A 19,059-nucleotide genomic window follows, 5' to 3' on the forward strand; every position below is an offset into this window, starting at 1 on the left:
GTCCTGCCACACCTCGGGGTCTCCCGGACACCTCTGCACTGCCCACCCACCACACAACACCATTCCACCAGCTTCTGCAGATCCCTTCTGGCATTGGCCGTGTTCTTACTCCACTGGTATGCCCCTACTCCATGCCACTATCCATCCTCCAGCATTAAGCCCCTCTTGCTATAATAGGTCTCTCTTCTTCACCACAACAGCCTCTTAGCACTGGTTTGGATCCAGTAGCCAGCCTTCCCCACAGCACTTTCAGGGGCTGTGCCTGCACCTGGCAACATGGTGGCCCATCCACATGCCTCCAGAGATCTTCCCCTCAAGATTCTTGCAGCTTACAAGGGTATCTCCATGCCCCGTAGGTTCCCTGACCATCTCCCTGATGTATTTTCCACTGAGTCGCGGGAGAGAAAGGCTGCAGACCTGATTCAGCATCCCAAGGGCTCTCCAGCACTCAGGGACATGGGCCAGACTGGCCCCACAGGGTGATAAAGATTCCTGGGTCCTCTGAAGCTCCTAAATGTCATTTGGGACAAACACAGGCCCTGTTTATGGGAAAGGCTGAGCTAATCCTCAAAAGACAGCACCTCCCAGCTCCATGCCATGCAGGAGCCACTCAGACTATAGGAAAAAGGGAACTTTATCTCCTGACCTTTCCCACAGAATGAATGATGGCTACTAATGAGAAGCCATTGCTAGCCTAGTCAGGCCCCGTGGTGCAGAAAATCAAGCAACATCAAGAGCGTCCTTCCCCACGAGGGTTTCCAAGAAGAGTCTTTACCACCAGCAACACCCACAGTAGCACAGGACTTCACCAAACTGCACAATGTCTATGTGCCAGTCTCTGAGCAGACCAATTTGTCCAAGCATCCAGACAACTAACCTACAAAAAACACAAGGTAGCTAAAGGAGAAACCCCAACGTTATCATCTTCAGTCTGACTGCAAAAATGAACTTGTCTTGCCCATCTTTAAGCACAGAACAGCAAGTATATTTTGAAAACAAACTCTACTCCACCCATCTGTAAAGAAGAGAAAAAAGACACCAAAACAATACTCTGAATACAGTATTCTCCCTCTGAGAAAGAAACGAACAGCACGTGATGTGTAACAACATCCTTTAGTGCATGTCACACAGAGAAACAACAGCTCTGGTAAGGGCACAGTAAAAGCTGCTGCCACCATCACTCTGTGCCATTGGCAAGGGCACCACCTATTGTCAAGCTACCCGATGCATTCCACCAGCAGACACAACATTTAATTATACTTCAGTGATCTGGGCTAAAAATTTCTGTTTGCCTCAAGCAATATTTTGATTTCACCACACTTCAATTTTCAGCCTCAAAGTTCAAACCATTTCCATAAGTAAGGACAGACTGAGGGCGGTGAGACACTGGAACAGGCTGCCCAGAGAAGCTGTGGATGCCCCATCCCTGGAAGTGTTCAAGGTCAGGCTGGATGGGGCTTTGAGCAACCTGGTCTGGTGGAAGGTGTCCCTGCCCATGGCAGGGGGTTGGAACTGGATGGCCTTTAAGGTCCCTTCCAACCCAGCACACAAAGGAAATACGGGCACAAACTGGAACAGAAGCTGGTGAATCAGGATGGGCTGTTTTAGCCAGGGCAGGAGATAAGCTGGGTTTCCATGTTGAGCTGCTGTCCTGCCTCCAGAGAGAAGGCAAGTTCACTAGCAGTACCTCCACTTTAAAACATGCCAATCTGAGAGACTAATCCCCACACTACCAGAGCAGGAAGCCCCTGTCAGGAGCACACAACCAACTGGACATTCACTAACTCTGTGGTCTAGTAGCTGTGGCTCAGAATCAGCCACATCAGATCTAAGCCAGCATCTGCCAAGTTCTCATGCGTTCCCAAAACCTGTTTTCCCTGCTCTCTTGAACAGCTTATTAGTCAGGGATTTGCAGAGCAAATGCACAAAGCTGGCTTGTTTCGGCAGTCTATCCAAGCTACAAGGCAATGAAGTCATAGGAGTGAATGCAGGAGTTAAGTGGGTCAAAGCCAGCTGTCCTCAACCTGAGCTAATAATAAAATTGCCGGGACCCCAGCCAGCACTTTGCTCTCAGGTGTCTTTCCACACTTCCAGGAATAAGACACAGGAATATCTGCACTTGACCTGCAGAGAGGAGGCCTGGGAAAAGCCAGGCTTACTAGCTCTGAATCCACAGTGATTGTGCTTCCTCAGGATCTGACCTGTCTCTGCCCTGGACCTAAAGGGTCTCGATAAGTGAGGTCTATCCAGAACAATCCATCCCTCCCCAAACTCTCATCTTTACAGTGGTCATACCTGCCCCTCCCCTTGACATACACCACTGCCCTCACTCTCCCACAAAATAAGTTAGGCCTGAACAGCATTTCTTCAGCTACTTCAGGCCAAAAAAAAATCTGAAACCATGACCCTCATTTTCAGTAATGTGAGCATTCAGCTCCCACTTGCAACACTTAAAATCAGGCCACAAATCTGTTCCTTTTTACGCCTGCAGATGGTTGCTTCATCTCTCTACAGATGGTAACCTGAAGTCAAGGCAAGTGGCTTTCATGCATAACTCCAAGACTAGTATTTGACAAAATCTGATACAAGCTGAAATGTAGTCTTTCAAAGAAAGACAGAAGGCTGTACTTGTGGCAAAAATCCTTTATTAAACTAGATTTTGTAAATTCCTTTTCACATTAGAAATTCTAAATGCAAATTACAAAACTGTATTTCAGTAAAAAAATTATAGTTAACAGCAAAATTACAACTTTATACAAATAAAAAAATCATTTTTTATTTTAATTTAAAAATAGACATTGATATCTTTCCAATGTACTGGTCCTAACAGCTTTTACAACGGGTAGCTGCAATACTACGTCTTTTCACATGCATATTCACATATAATCATGTAATCCTCTGCACAGTTCATTTAGCTGAAACAGCATGAACACTTGAGCTTTGGCTGGGTTTTGTGGTTGGTTTGGGTTTTTTGGGGGTTTTTTTGGTTTTTTGTTTTTGTTTTTTTTTTAAGAGAACACAATATTTGGGAATTGTTGTAAGCCAATGAACTCTTCTTTGTTACGGTGTTCATGCTCTGTCCTCTACTCAGCTCTACAAAGAGGACAATGTTATTCTGGAAATGTGAACTGCATCCGAAGACATAAGCATCAGTAAAGTCAATGTATAATTTCTCATATTACATTTATGATGATCCTTCTTTGCTATTACCAACAATGAAATTATTCTCTTGTCTACCCACCACATTTTGTGGCAAGATTAAATAACAATTCAATTCCATTTCACCTCCTCAAGTAAAACCTTCTAGAATACATGTTCTGTTAAGCATGTAAAGATCTTCCCTGACATTGTACATATTCACAACAGTGATGTCCCGGATGTTCTAGGTTATGACTAGAGCATCTGGACATTGTTTAAATAGGGATTCCCAAATCGCAATGGTTTCCAACAGCCACAAAAAAAATGCCAGTTAAACTTTGCCTGAAGTGTCCTTCAACAGGCCTACAAAAACATTAAGTTGAAATAAAATTGTACCACATCCTATTAAAAGCAAAAGCCAAAGTCATTAAAGTATTATCAAGGTATTTTGAAATATTTTTTTAAATATCACTTCTGCCCTACTACTTTCACAACCAACTGAAATATATTTTTTAACACATTACTTAGGAGAATGACTTGCGTCATTGCATCTCTGGGGCTTATATTTTTTTACTGTAAGATTACTCATCAATGCTAGCACAAGAATTAAATTTTGTATTTAAAAAAGATATAATTTTCCTAAATTCTAAACTGGATTAAATGTTTTGTAAATGAGAAACCAAAGGTCACATATTAAAGCCTACCAGTCATCACAACCACATGCTGTTGAAGAATAGAATTAAAAGTGTTACACAAAATAGGTATTTTAACAGTCGCACATTATTTTAGAGTGCTGGTGGCAATACTGCTAAGTGCTACTTTAATTCAAAGTATACGATGATACAGAATTTACAGAATACCTCAGGATTCTCACTGATGTAACTGCAAAAGACATCAGGAAAGCTGGAAGTTCAAAAATGTAACCTATTTGAAATACCATTTTGAAACAGTTATATTTTATATAATTCATCTCACTATACATTATAAAAACAGTCAAAGAAATACAATATGTCCAGTGGTTTTTTTCTGGACAGTTTGGCAAGTAGCTGAAGGCATGGAGATCCTACTAATTAAAATCTACTTCTGTGCACTGATCTTCTGCTCCATTCTGTATCCAGCTCGGCACAGCTTCTCAGCACATGCTTAAGCTCCTATGAAAGAAAAAGGCTGAGCTCGTGTTTTCTGTGAGCTGGAGATGCAATGCCTCACCTGGAGTTGCTGAAGCTGATGGAGGCTCTGTCGCTAACTTGGGTAAAGGCAAGATTGGTTCTGCCCATGTTGTGATTTTAAAACATCACATTTCATCAAAGTTCAGCCTGTAATCAAACAACTTACACTAGGCAAATGATCAACCTATAACCGGACAGGGTATTCCAAGTACCTTAGTGAACCTCAACCTCTACCCAAAAGGACAATGGAGAGAGGGAGAAACAATACTCCAGATCGCTCTGAAGCTACGTACTCCTCTGCGGACTTTGACAGACTGGGGAAAATAAACTCTCCTAGTAAGGGATGGAGCTGAGGTTTTGCCCTGCACATCTTTTATACATTTATCCGAACAAGACTAAGAAATGAAAAAGTAATGTGGGACAACATTGAAGCTCAGTGGGAACAGCTTCTTTTCTGAAGAGTCCTAGCCTCCTTCCAGACGCTGTTTATGCACTTTTTATTCTTTAACCTTTTTTGTCCCCCTGATCTTGCATTTTCAGCTTGCAGTGGCGATTTTGAAAGAGGTTCAGGAAGTGGCGACTTTGAGAGTACCCCTGAGCACACTGATTAGGGCATTTTCTGGAGAAGCAAGAGTCAAGCACAATCCTCACCCCCTTGCTAAGCCATAAGAAGGCAAAAAGCTGTGTTTCTCATCTCCAGAGTAAACTTGTCAACAACTAGATTATGATGAACAGATGGGCAAGACAACAACTTTTCCTGCATGTCTTTTGAACTGAAATCTAAGCTGCCTTTGTCCATGTCAGGAATGGTGTGAACACGCTGAGCGAATCAGGCTCCCTCCCAAAACAACCAGAAGTGTTGGCGCTTCTCTGTTTACAAGCACATCAGTGTAAGGCTTGGGCACCCAGCAGCTCAACACACAACTCTTCTCAGCAGACGCTGGGACTTTTCATGGGCAACTCAGCCACCTGGGCCAACCAACAGGGACTACACTTTGAAGAGCTGCACCTCCATTTGTTATAACTAAGGAAAACCTGCTCAGGAGCAGAAGCAAGTTCCTTGGTCCAAAAGAAAGATCGTAGCTCCACTGAGGGAATTCTAGCATCTGCAACCCTTGACAGCTGATAGTCTGAACTGCTGTCACAAGTCCAAGTGCCTAAATGACATCTTGGTCCATTTTAGGCACTGCCAGCAGAGAATGGAGCATGGGCGTCACCGCACAGGACACTGTGCAGTGCTGGTGCTGTTTGGGGAGCACAGATCTTCTGTATTTCACCCACCGGTTACCAGAGCAGCCCAGGGAGAAAGACAAAGAGAAGGGACACAATTCAGATTAACTAAGTACCCACAAAAAATATAAAACTTATTATGACAGTCTATTATTCCAACAAGAGTCCCTTTGATTAAATATTATTCAATCTCTTCTTCCACCAGAAATCACCATGAAAAGATTCTTGCATCTGTTGAAGCATGACAAACTGATTTTTAGGTCTACCGTACACTACCATTCACTGTGTATATATTACCGTCGACATGGATATTAAGGAAATATCATGTCTTTCAGTTTGTCAGCAACTTACACAGACACATTTTCAAGTGAAACCTATTTCTGTGCCCAGCTTTTCTCACAAAAGTTCCTCGCTTATTACTACCCATGCACACAAATGGCAGAACTTGCACAAACATATGGATTCATACACAAATTCTATGTGCATGTGGCTTCTTAACTGCAAAAGTGGTTTAAAATGAAAAAATCCTCCCATTAGTCCTTAACCTATTAATATTATTCCTAATACACAACTCATACATGTTCTGAAAAAGCCTCACAAAAAAAATCATATGCCTTTCAAGAGGCAAAGATATAACTAAAAGTAGTAAAGCATTCTAGAAGATATTTCTATTTTAAAAATGTTCTGATTGCTTACTGGAAATAATTGCCAAAGTTTGGATGTTTGTATTTAATTGGGGGGTTGGTTTGTTGTTGTTTTGTATTTTTACACAGGTGTTTCTCGATGCTGATGCAACACCGCCAACAACAGAATAACTTTTGTACTCCTAGACTTTCCAGTTAGGCAATTACTACTGTAGTATTAGTATTCACTTTGATGTTAAAAATACACTTAAAATGTCTCACAGACAATTATATTCTCTGCAAGGAAATCACCACATTTAATATACACAGAATGAAGACACATCAGTATTAGACACCTGTAACGTGAAATAGTACTCAGTTTGCTCCATTTAAAGAGCCATAAAGGAAGAAACACTTTTAATCCAGTAGATATTGAAAAAAGGGTATCTCCTACACATTACAATGTTGGGTATGTGTTAGTAGAGACTGAGCTACAGCATCGTATTTTTCCCTTTAATAGATCACAGTAAGACTGCAAAATTACCAAACACACAGCTGGTCTTAATGCACAGTCCTTTATATACAACTTCCATCAATATGAAGAGAAGTTCTGAATGGAGTAAGAACAATCAAACTGGTCAACCCATCACAAAATAACCACTAAATAGACATCAGACTTCTGAAGAAACCTGGAAATATTTAGCACTCAGCTGTAACTGGATTTAAAAATCAGTAGTTGCCCAGTTCCCACCTCTCCTGTGCTCTTCTGTAGGGTTTAGCGCAAAGTTCTGAATGACAAAATAACTCTGTACAAGGTAAGATGTTTTAAAAGCACAGAACCCACAGCAATTAAAATGTGTGAGGGTCAAAAGACACAGACTAGGTATGCTGAGGAGCCACTTATATTTAAAAATTGTACCTTAACCTTCTTTTAAAAATCATATACTGCTCAGCAGAATTCTTAAATCTGCATTTCTGAGACTTCACACCCTGTAGGCGTCTTCTTTTTGCAGATTCAAAAAAAGGATCCATTCCACACAAATTTTTTCTTGGAAATAAACTGATAAAACCACTTGTAAATTGAGATCATTTCTAATAAAATATTGTCCTTTAAAACAGATTACAAAATACTATTGCAGTTGTCCAAAACGTTTTCAGTTGTAATCTGACACCTCAGTTTCTACATTCCTCTTCTCGACAACCCTTCAATTCAGCATGACTTTCAGGCAGCCTGGTTTTATTTCTGTGAACCTGTGGAACGAAGAAAAAAAATGAAGCTTCAACATGAAAGCTATTGTGCAATGCCATCTCCTTCAGCATTCATCAAACATACAAAAAATGATAAGGTTCTCAGTCAAGTATGTGTGCATGTGACGGTCAGGAAATCACCATCATGTCCTCTGGATGTGACAGGGAAGGAGGATTTTATAGGATCGGGAGAGGTGAAGAGCTGGAAACAGCAGGAACTAAGAAGAAGGTTAAAAAAAAAAAGCTGCCCAATATGCTTGGTCATATTCATTCATAACCCTCCTCCCCTTTCGTTCCCTCTTCTTTCAGAACAGATTTTCTAGCTTGTCTTCTGTAGAAACTAAGAAGAAAATGGGAAGTGAAGTCTTTGCTACTTTTGAGTCCCACCTTCACAGCCACCTTCACAGACCCCTGTAAAGAAAAAGCAGCGAACACACGGATGCCAGCCCAGACTGGCTAAACTGCTGTCCCACACAAGCCAAACGCTAAAGCAGGTATTGGAGACCGATAAAAAGCCAGATTAACAACTTTTCACAGTAAATCTAGCAACCTTGAATGGAAATATTTAATTACACTACGTTAGATAAGTTTAATTCATAGTGTTTTAATGTATCTCAGAGGAAATGATCTAATATTTAATAGGTGTCCCATATAAGATGGTTTTATGTCACACAATCACATTTATGAAACAGCAGACCTACTATGATCTGAAACAGTAGACCTGCCTTAATCTTTCTAGGACTTGAACAGCACTCTAAAACTAACTTCAATTTTCAGTTAGTTAAATGTGGGTTAAGAAAAAAATGTATCAGTAACAAAAATCTAAACTCACCTGAAGTTGTGGCTGGTGAGGTATCTGATAGCTGCTGGTCTGATGCGAGCAACTCCTCCCTGACTATGGCTTCCTCTTCCCGTGATAACGCAGAGATAGGGTTTACCACCAGTCTGCTGGTGCTCTGTAACAGCAGGGATTGTAACGGTTAAAATCGTCCCTCGGCAGAGACTCAGCGTTCAGAATAACCTTTCCATCCATTCTTCTGAAAATCCTCACTGAGTGATTTAGAACTTTGCTTTCTCATGCTGGCTAGGCACCTTTTATATAAACATAGCCATTCTTCCCCTCTTCTGAAGCAAATATTCTGAAAAAATACAGTCAAGCTTTTAAAATTTAGATTGCTTGCTATATGCATGTTGTGATCATCACAAAATCCTTCTAATTTCATAGCAGCTTTACTGTTTCTATCATATAATCTCCACTTGGAATTTACATTCTGTGATGTAAATTAAAATTGCAAAATTAAAAGAGGTAGGTGTAATTTAGTTAATTTTTAAATGATACTATCTCTCTATTGTTTCACATCTTAAATCAATGCGAATAAAGAGATAACATTTTATTGGATAAAGAAAGGAAGAAGGAGGAAAATATAAGTCCACACAGTCTTCACTTTCATGTCACACTTCTGTGGACTAACTTCTGCTATTTTGGAGCCCGAGAATCAACAGATCAAATGAGCTTTATTAAGACATCTAGCCCTGATTACAAAATAAATTGCTCTTCTCCCAGAGATCACAGCAACCTAAATTGATCAAGTTTGAAAAAATATAAATTGGATTCTCACAAGCCAAGATTCGCCACTTTGAGATTATCAGTTCACGTGGCACCTTTTTTCAACTACGCGCTCTCTCTCTTCCTTAACTTTGTGTTTTATATTAGTTTACTGTTAATTCTGCCAGCACTAAGTGCCTGGTATCCTTTCCCATGTATGCACACTGAAATGAAATTTTTTTGAGATTCAGGTGAATGGACTGAACAGAGAGCCCCAGCCATCACTCCAAGACTCCTGATTTAAGTGCAGCTCAGGAAATTCAGCTCTAAGAAGTATTAGATTACAGCTTAAAGTACACAAATGTCATTTTAGGAATAGCACAAGATAATGCAATTTAATTATCTCTGATGTATATTGAAAGAAAAGCATTATTTAAAGCCCAACTGAACACTTGTTTCTACTGTGTGGAGTAGCTGTTTCAAAAAATTAGGTTTGCGCAGTGGTACCTTGTATATGAAATATATTTTTTATAAAAGCATTTCCAGTGTGCTTAAATGTATAGGGTAAACTAATAATGCAGAAAATGTATCTTTTTACAGCAATAACACTCATGAAGTACTTGAACGCTCCACTGGGGGAAAAAACAAGCCCTCAAGCAAAACTGCACAAAATAGCATTTATGGAAGCAGCAGTATTCTGTTCTCAAGAGATTCTGTTGACAAATCAATATTGAAGTTACTGACAGCTCAAATCACACAATTTCATGTAGAAATTGAAGACAATATAATCACTGTGGTTAGAATTCCAACATAATGATTTGTCTTTAAAGATTAAAACAGCAATATAGTTCTGACAAAGCAATGCAAAGATGACACAAATGTTGGCATTACCACCAGTGTTAAAAATGCCAGGAAGGACAGACCAAGTTTTCAATAAAAGAATAAAAGTAAAAGATATAACAGACGGAAAACAAAGATTTACAAAGAAGCACGAGGGGGAGGCAAAACAGAGAGCAAAAAGAATCATTGCTATGTCAAAAGAAAAACAATTCCCTGGGGGAACTTCGAAAACAAACCAACACAAAAGACAGTTGTTTTTAGAGGTTATCAAATTACATTAATTCCTTCTGATATTGCCATATATTGTGATTTCTTAGTAGAAGATAAGAAGAATAACTTTTAGGGGGCATAAATTATTAGCTTATTCCTACCTTCACTTTTTTGCTGCAGCACTCTGGACAAGTGAGTCACAGCTTCATCCACATGAAGACCATGCAGATCCAACACGTTCATAGGCAGCAAGGAAGTATTCGCTCTCTCAAAGATCTGCACAGCAGCAGCATGGTTGGCTTCTTTCATCTTCTGCTCATGAAGGCGACCCTTTATTCATAAGCACAGCAACTATTACATGCTGAGACACAATCTACGCTCCACACTGGTTGCTGGGTTCAAAATGCCAGTATTGGCAGGGTGCTTTTAGCTCACAGTTTGAAGCGGTAAAATTTACAATCACAACAGAACTTCTGGAAGAGGCTCAGTGAGACCTACTCACAAGGAGGCTTCATGAAATCTGTTCTTAGGAAATTACTCAAAGCTGGCACAAAGAAGAAATTGTAATAAAAGCCTTACTAGAAACAAAAAAAGCCAGAAAAGGCACAAAACCATGAAGTCTTTACATGATCTAAAAAGTTACACTCCATGCTGATTTTGAGATCTATTATCCTAACAACAGAATTTTACTTTCTGAAAGGATTTTGCTAAAAATATAGTGAAAGAATTTCAGAGAAACTGCCCAATGGCCCAGGAAAAACCTGCTGAATGTTGAGATTAATCCTTCTGAAGGCTTTCCCTAAAAATCAGACAAGCCAAGGGCAAACTCTTACCTTTTTTTAAAAATTTTCTTTTTTAAATATTTGCTCATTGTATCTCCTAATATTTTTGACAGAGCTTTTATGACTGACAAGGTCAATAGAGTCTCTATTGGAATTAGGGGCAAGGAGCAGTACAGGGTTATTCATATTATACAGTCAACAAGTACCAAATATTTCCCATGAACCTTGTAGTGATAATATCTGAGAGACTGAAGCAACAAATCATATCTTCAAAGTTCTGTAGGCACAGTCTGAAAAGAAACTGAAGACTTAATTCCAGGTATTGGACTGACAAGGGCTCAAGAGAACAGAACTGAGTGTGTCTTACAATTTCTTAAAATGGATCATCTGAAGTGTATTAGTGTCAGACTAGACACCAGCACCGTAACTCTCACTTGCAGAGGTTTCCCAAGATAGACTAAGGCCACCAAGCATAAGATATGTTTCATGAATACAAGTAGCTCAGTTTGCCATTTTATTACCTAAAAGAAAATATATAATAATTTTCCAGATTGTACTCATTATGACTAAGCACAAAAGTAAGACAGCACTTGAAATTACATTTCTATTTAAAATCATGCAGACCTTTGTTTAGAATCTCTCCAAACTTCAAGAATATATAAACAAAGAACATTAAAAGTTCATGATAAAGACCAATAATCAATATTTCCTACATACATAGCAATAATCTAAACATTTAGAGTGATACATTTTACCAGCTGTGTGAAAGCCCTAAGATAATAAACAAATTCAAGAGATTCACTATTACATTTTTGTTCTGTCAAAATGCAATTCGTAGTTCAGAATCAAACGCTTCCATAATGCGACTTCTTACTGAACTTTATATGCTATTAGATCAGGCAAAAGCTACAGCCTTTGAAGATACTCGTAACAGAATTTTTAAGAGTGGCCTGAGTGAAGTGTGAACGGAAGGGTCTCGTGTGAAGGCACCAAGAAACTAATGTACAGGAAGGGTTCAATCAAGAATATGAACAACAGTAACCAAACTGGTATATACCAAGAAACGTGCTTGAATCAAGACCAGAGCACACAAGACTGGTCAGCAGCAGATCTACACTCCAAGACCAGATGGATGGCAAAAAGCACAGCACACCACACCATGTGTGTCCCGACCCAAGACAGACTGTAGCCATAAAGATAGTAAGAATAGGGAAGCAAGGGCAGCAGGCAGAAATCTTGCCCAAGATTTATGGAGGATGAAGCAAGCAAGATTCTGAGGCAAAAGATCACATCTTCTTACCTTTCTGACTCCTAAAAAGTACACAAGGTGTGTCTAAAAACAGTTCATCGCCAATTACGAGGAACTCAAGGGACATCCAGAGGATTTGAAAACTGCTATTTGCTGCCGTCTATGTCACACACGAGTGAACCTGGCCAGACCACAGGGACACATCTTGGTGCTTACAAGGTGTGGATTCGAGAGTGAGAAAACGAGCACATGTGACTCACCACTAAATATCGTCTTTCCTGAGGTCTCGCACTAAATTTGGTTACATTAGATTCCTGTATCAGTATCATTACTAGTGAAAGGGAGTTTACTTGTGATTCTCAACACAACACTTACACAGGGAACAGTAAACAAATTCATTAATATCAACTCTAGCAGGCACAACAATTTTCTTATGTCTTCCAAATCAGTATTTAAGTACCTCTCTCAATTCAGGCAAAAAGCACAATATTTATGTTTACCTGATGTGCATAAAATGCTGCCACAGACTTCATACCCATGCGATAGGCCTCCCCAGCCTTCTTCAAACATTCCTTTCTCTTTTGCTGGTGACAAAAAGCTTCTGCTCTTAAATCATCATATTGTGGATACTCAAATTCTTGAAATATTTCACTCAAAGGATCATCTTCTTCCTTACTTTTTTTCGCCTGTAGGAATTTGCAATGTTGAAGCTAAGCGTGCGTTGTAGGGTGTTTTCATTAACATAGCTTTGCATATGTTTGTAACTACCATTTAAAAAAAAAAAAAAAGATACCTTCTTCTCCCGGTTCTTCGCAGCGCTGTAGGAAGAAAGAATTTCATTTTGCTGAACACTCTCTTGAGCTATAACTGTTTTTACAGGATCTGCCTCCAGAACACAGTTCAGAAACTGTTCAGTTTGTTCTAAAGAGTAGCTGTAAAGGGATAAGTAAAATCTGTGACTTTACAAATACATTAATAGCTGCTACGTTTATTCAAATGCATATTACAAACCTTGATATTGTTACAGAAATAGATTACAATGGAAATAAAGCACTGAAATGCAATTTTTCCAATTTATAACAAAATGGCTTGCAGACTCACTGTACTGCGTTACTGGCATCAACACACACGTAGTCTTGGTTGACTGAAACATAATTGAGGGGGCACTTGCATATTAAAAGGACAATGAAACAGTCAATTGCATCCTACCTTAGTCAGACATTAGTTTAGAAGTAAACACTGCTTTGGGGGCTGGATAAGTCCACAGAATCACAGAATGTTAGGGATTGGAAGGGACCTCGGAAGATCATCTAGTCCAATCCCCCTGCCGGAGCAGGAACACCCAGATGAGGTTACACAGGAAGGTGTCCAGGCAGGTTTTGAATGTCTCCAGAGAAGGAGTCTCCACAACCTCCCTGGGCAGCCTGTTCCAGTGTTCTGTCACCTTCACTGAGAAGAAGTTTCTTCTCGAATTTAAGTGGAACCTCTTGTGTTCCAGTTTGCACCCATTACCCCTTGTCCTATCATCGGTTGTCACCAAGAAGAGCCTGGCTCCATCCTCATGACACTCACCCTTTACATATTTATAAACATTAATGAGGTCTCCCCTCAGTCTCCTCTTCTACAAGCTAAAGAGACCCAGCTCCCTCAGCCTTTCCTCATGAGGGAGATGCTCCACTCCCTTCATCATCTTTGTTGCCCTGTGATGGACTCTCTCCAGCAGTTCCCTGTCCTTCTGGAACTGAGGGGCCCAGAACAGGAAACAATATTGCAGATGTGGTCTCACCAGGGCAGAGTAGAAGGGAAGGAGAACCTCTCTCGACCTACTAACCACCCCCCTTTTAATACACCCCAGGATGCCATTGGCCTTCTTGGCCACAAGGGCACGGTGCCGGCTCATGGTCATCCTGCTGTCCACCAGGACCCCCAGGTCCCTTTCCCCTACACTGCTCTCCAACAGGTCATTCCCCAACCTATACTGGAACCCGGGGTTGTTCCTATCCAGATGCAAGACTCTACACTTGCCCTTGTTGTATTTCATTAAATTTTTCCCCGTCCAACTCTCTAGCCTGTCCAGATCTCACTGGATGGCAGCACAGCCCTCTGGCGTGTCAGCCACTCCTCCCAGTTTGGTGTCATCAGCAAACTTGTTGACAGTGCACTTTAGTCCTTCATCCAAGTAATTGATGAATATATTGCATAGTACTGGTCCCAGTACCGACCCTTGAGCGACTCCACTAGATACAGGCCTCCAAAAAGACTCTGCCCCATTGACCACAACTCCCTACATCCTCTGACAACAGCCTTATATTCTTCCCAAGTGGCCAGCCCCTCTCCTTCCACGATCTGTAAACTCTCCTCTTCCACCTGAGCTTGCCCAGCAGTTCCCTGTTTAACCACGCAAGTCTCCTGGCTCCCTTCCTTGACTTCCTACGTGTCGGGATGCTCTGATCTTGAGCTTGGTAGAAGCAGTCCCTGAATGCTAACCAGCTATCTTGGGCCCCTTTACCTTCAAGTACCCTTTCCCACAGGATTTCCCCTAGCAACTGCTTGAAAAGGCCAAAGTTGGCCCTGCTGAAGTCCAGGGCTGCGATTCTGCTTGGTATTCTGTTCCTGCCATATGAGATACTGAACTCCACCATCTCATGGTTAAATCTTCTCTGGTTAAAGTTATATGGTACAAACTAGTTTAAAACTAGCTCAGTTTTCTGCAACCACTATGTAGGAAAATCCTTGTATTTCCAGTCAAGCTTTGTTATTAAATTTAAAGAAATAAGAACAGGACATCAGTTGCCATCAGATTTCTAATAAGCACTCTTCCTTCTTTATTCTTCTTGCTGTTCAGCAAGCAGACAAGAGGAAGACTGATCAAAAGTTAAGGTAGATTTTTGGAAAGGCAGCACTATGAAGAGAATTTAGAATGTGAAAAACAAGAGCTGGTGAAATATTTGAGCTGCAGAGGTGGATGAAGGCTGTATTTTAAGCATCCCACAAGGGAAGGTTTTGATTACAATCTGGACAAGCAGAAAGACTGACAAATAGGTATGCAAATCCGTATGCAGAGACAGACATTCAATTGACCATGGACGAAAAAAGAAGTTTCTCTTGAAAAAAGTTCAGTTCTCAGGAACCTGGATTTAAGAAGGTAGCCACATACTCCAGAAATATAATGCAGAAAAGAGAATGTCAGCAGGAAGAGATGGAGAGAAGGCTCATTCCTTCAGAGCTGCTGTGGTAACCAGGGAGACACTCACAGCTAGCAGCAGGTGATGGTAGTTTTCCTCTTGGGCAGATGCCATTTTCTGTAAACCCACTATTACTACCTCCACTAATTTCTTTCACTTGACTTAAACCTCAGCTCTAGAACAAACACACATTTCCACTGACAGTCAGTCAGAGGTCAATAGTGAGAGACATTCTTCTCCCAGTGAAACTGTCTACTCCCCAAAAAATAAACAAGTCTACACATAGAGTTTTTATGCCCTTTTTAAGACTGGCTAGTTTTGTCTTTATTTAGATCTACAAAAAGTGTGCTAGTTTGGAAAAAGCCATTCTTTAGCAGTATCTTAACTCTTTAAGAGAGTAACTGTGCACTACAGAGTGTTAGTGAGTACCATTTTTACTAAGAACTTCAAAGATTTCTTACTTGTTGTCCTTGAAGACATCCATTAAGAAATTTTGATTAATAGTTGGAAACATCTCAAAAAGTTGCTTCTCCTTTAGTTTAGTGGCACAGTCTTTTCTAGCCATAGAAGGAACACGATTCTAGCCAGAAGACAAAGGAAGAATAGTACAAGTCCTTGATTAGAACAAAATATAGTAACGGTGGAGCAAATCCAACTTTACTGTTATTTGTTAAGACTTCAAAAACTATCTACTCAGTAGATATGCAGCCACAGCAATGATAACATGCCAGTATTAGCCTGCCACACTGATTGGATGAGAATAAAGGAGAGACAGGTGAGTTGTATTACACACCATTGCAATGCTCTGCAGCCATTTGAAGTGACTCAGCTGGAGCTCCCTCATAACTTGGATAAAGCAAAAAGAGAATTTTTTTAGCAGGTATTTAAGTTTTGCAATGCATTCCCTGCTAGCCTATCTAGTCCAAAGTTAAGCTTGTGCAAAGTCTCCCTTCTACTCTACTTTGAGGGCCTGAGATTGAAACAACATTTTTTTATTGAACAGGGTAAACAATTTTGGTTTTGTGCATCATCTGAAGCTGTATTGTAAGAAATACTCATATTTGTGAAGTCATGCTGAGAAGAAAACAAAATTGTAGTGCAGAATGAAATCAGACTCATCATTCCAACATTTAGATTAAAAAAAAAAAAAAGGCAGTCAAACCAAAGCGAAGCTCCATGAATCCAAACTGAAAATAAAGCTGCAGACATCACAGGTGTTATTATCAGTAAGCCACATACATGCAGTTCAGAGAAAGAATCCACAAGCCATTCTTTCAAAGTGCAGGCTAATCCATCCAACTTTTTATGTCAGTAGAAACAAAGCTCCTCTTTTTAGGACAGCTACTTATCAGAGAGAATTACGAATAAAAATGCCTGTTCTGAACAACCGTCAGGCAGTAGAGGGCAATATTATGCACACGGTAACCAGATCAGGTATGGGAGCTGTGTAGAAGGCACAGAATTCATAAAAATATTTTTTTAAATTACTGTTTTCTGATAAGTGGGTAAGGAAACCTGTTTGAGATGAAACTCAATTACTTCTTTTAATGTCTCCTCTGTTAGGAATGTTGTGGGTTCTCCTTACAAAAAATATTAAAATCAGTTCAATCCACATCTAAACAAACACGCCATAGAGCTACATAAGAGCTTTTTTTGATATCATTTTCCCAAAAAAAAGTGTGGGAATCACACTGATAATATCTCTTTGGTTTTAGGTGAGCAATCAAAAACCAATTCAACCAAACACAAATGCTAACCTGTATAGTGAAATGCACCGTGATCTGTTTGTGAAACAACCAAAATATTACATTTTTAAATGAGATTTACATTTTTAAACCAGAAACATCTACCACAAGCAAACTCCTGTATCACAGCAATCAACAATACTAATTGGCATGCATGTGTCTCATGAATTCAGGCTGTAATCAGCAGCACAAAAATGAGTCACCCAGATAAGATACATTCTGCTTCACTAACAGTAAAGAATTTAAACTGCATAAAAAACTGGTGTTATCCATACCAGATCCTGTTTCTCCTGCATAGCTATTTCTTCGGAAATTATTTGTCTGAGAGAAACTTTCTGAATCTGAGCATTCCAGTGATCCATAAAAGGAAAAACATCTGATGTTGCTGGTTGTTTAGTCTGTATGTCATTAGATGATCCTGAAAGCCAGCTCATTTTTTTCTTCTGTATTTTACCGTCTGCATTCTGAGATAACAGCATTTCTGAGTCATCAGTATCTATCTGCTGAATCACAGTAGGACCTTCAAAAGCAATAAAAATGAGGTGACAAATAGCACAATTATTAGGTTATTTATACAAGCAGCCGAAACAATGAAGAAGTTTTTCAACCTAGATGGTTTGAGTTTTGCTAAAACAATATTATTAATGCTAAAACAGAAAACAACACATTGTTTTCACCTTCCTCACTTCTATTTTCCAAAGACTTTCTGATATTCTTTATCTATTTTGTAAAACAAAAGCCAAACCATCAGACTCCCTCACCAACTTTTCAAGTGCCAAGACACATCTTCCAGCTTTAAACTACCTTGCACATAGGTTAAGTGGGGAGGTTGGTTTGCTTTCATAAGAGAATTATTGACTCGTGTTGATATGCTTACCTGCCTTTCCTCTACAACTCAAGGGCAGATGCTTAACAATCTGTTGTTACACTTTTACGAGTTAAAGCTAACAGGACTGTTTGGTCATTCGAGTGGAGAGCTGGCAACCACACTGCAGTCCACGTCTTCACCCAGGGCCCATGCCCAAGTAGTGCGGTTTTGCTGTAGAGGGACATTTCTTCTGGGAGCTGAATGTAAACTAGATTGCTAGAGATTTTAACACCTTTTAAACAATATGCTACAATCAATTCCTCTGACAAGGACAACAGAGTGTGAATGTTGTATTCTTGACCTCCTTCCCTCACCTGCCAAAATTTTATTCTGCTGGTAATTCTCTGGCTGTACCTTTTCTTGCCATAGAGATGACACGAGTCCTACGAAAGAGCTGCCTGATCCAGCCAGAGCTTCTCTTTAAGTTTTCTGAAGTACACAAAATGAAAGGCTTTTTGATTGCATCTACCTGGAACTAGTGCTTCTGCTTAGAATTAACTTCTTTTTCCCCCATACCTCTGTAAGAAGATGGTAAATGGAAGCAATGGCAATAAATAAAAGCTTAGCTTAATAAATGAATCCATCATTTTTCAACAGATGGTGTATTTGCAACCTTGCTAAAGTTTCAAAGAATTAAATACTTTTATAATGAGAATTAAGTATTTTTACAATTTAGAGAAATACATAAAGTACCTTCTGCAGACAACTTAGACGATTCATCTCTCCTCTGACGCTTCTAAATAAAAATAGTAAAACCACAAATGTTATAAGCAAGCTATAAATTTTGCAGTGAAACTTCGCAAGTGTTAACTTCTAAGTAAACCAGTTTCAAAATAATGTTTCACAGTATTTCTCAAAGATTGGATATTTTAAAATAAATATATTTAAGAAAAATAATGACAAACGAAAGTTTAAAAGATAGAACTCTTTCCAAAAACACATCAAACTAGAAGGATGTGCCCCACTGCCAAGATTTTACAACCTTCATTAAATAACCCAAACAAAAATTTTGCCAAAAAGCATTCTGAGTTTCAGAAGGCTATGGCAGAACAGAGATTAGAGAACTCTCCTCAATTAATGTACATTGAGATGTTTTGTATACATAACTATTCATAAAAGAACTCTTCTTACATGTCAAAAAGCCAGTAACAATTTTTGGCCAACGGAATTTTTGGTTAATCTTGTAGTGAAATTGTGCATTATAATCCTTTTTTAAGAATCTTGGG

At 39.6% G+C, this 19,059-nt stretch overlaps 1 protein-coding gene across 6 annotated transcripts in view; it reads right to left on the reverse strand.

Moving 5' to 3' along the window:
• Positions 1-2,719: 2,719 nt before the first annotated feature.
• N4BP2 (NEDD4 binding protein 2) overlaps positions 2,720-19,059 on the reverse strand; it is a 42,150-nt gene continuing 25,810 nt past the window's right edge. For 4 of the 6 annotated variants that reach the window (XM_065633468.1, XM_065633467.1, XM_065633469.1 and 1 more), the window contains 9 exons: positions 18,527-18,569; positions 17,241-17,485; positions 16,978-17,001; positions 15,682-15,800; positions 12,829-12,967; positions 12,536-12,721; positions 10,166-10,334; positions 8,241-8,364; positions 2,720-7,411 (listed from right to left, as the gene is read on the reverse strand). In XM_065633468.1, coding sequence (XP_065489540.1) covers positions 7,366-7,411; positions 8,241-8,364; positions 10,166-10,334; positions 12,536-12,721; positions 12,829-12,967; positions 15,682-15,800; positions 16,978-17,001; positions 17,241-17,485; positions 18,527-18,569 — 1,095 coding nt within the window. In that variant the 3' untranslated portion in view covers positions 2,720-7,365. The remainder of the gene's footprint in view (positions 7,412-8,240; positions 8,365-10,165; positions 10,335-12,535; positions 12,722-12,828; positions 12,968-15,681; positions 15,801-16,977; positions 17,002-17,240; positions 17,486-18,526; positions 18,570-19,059) is intronic. The other 2 variants (XM_065633470.1, XM_065633472.1) reach the window with 2 other exon arrangements.

This window comes from Caloenas nicobarica, chromosome 4 (genome assembly GCF_036013445.1).
Source record: "Caloenas nicobarica isolate bCalNic1 chromosome 4, bCalNic1.hap1, whole genome shotgun sequence".
In the NCBI taxonomy this organism is placed as follows: Eukaryota; Metazoa; Chordata; class Aves; order Columbiformes; family Columbidae; genus Caloenas; species Caloenas nicobarica.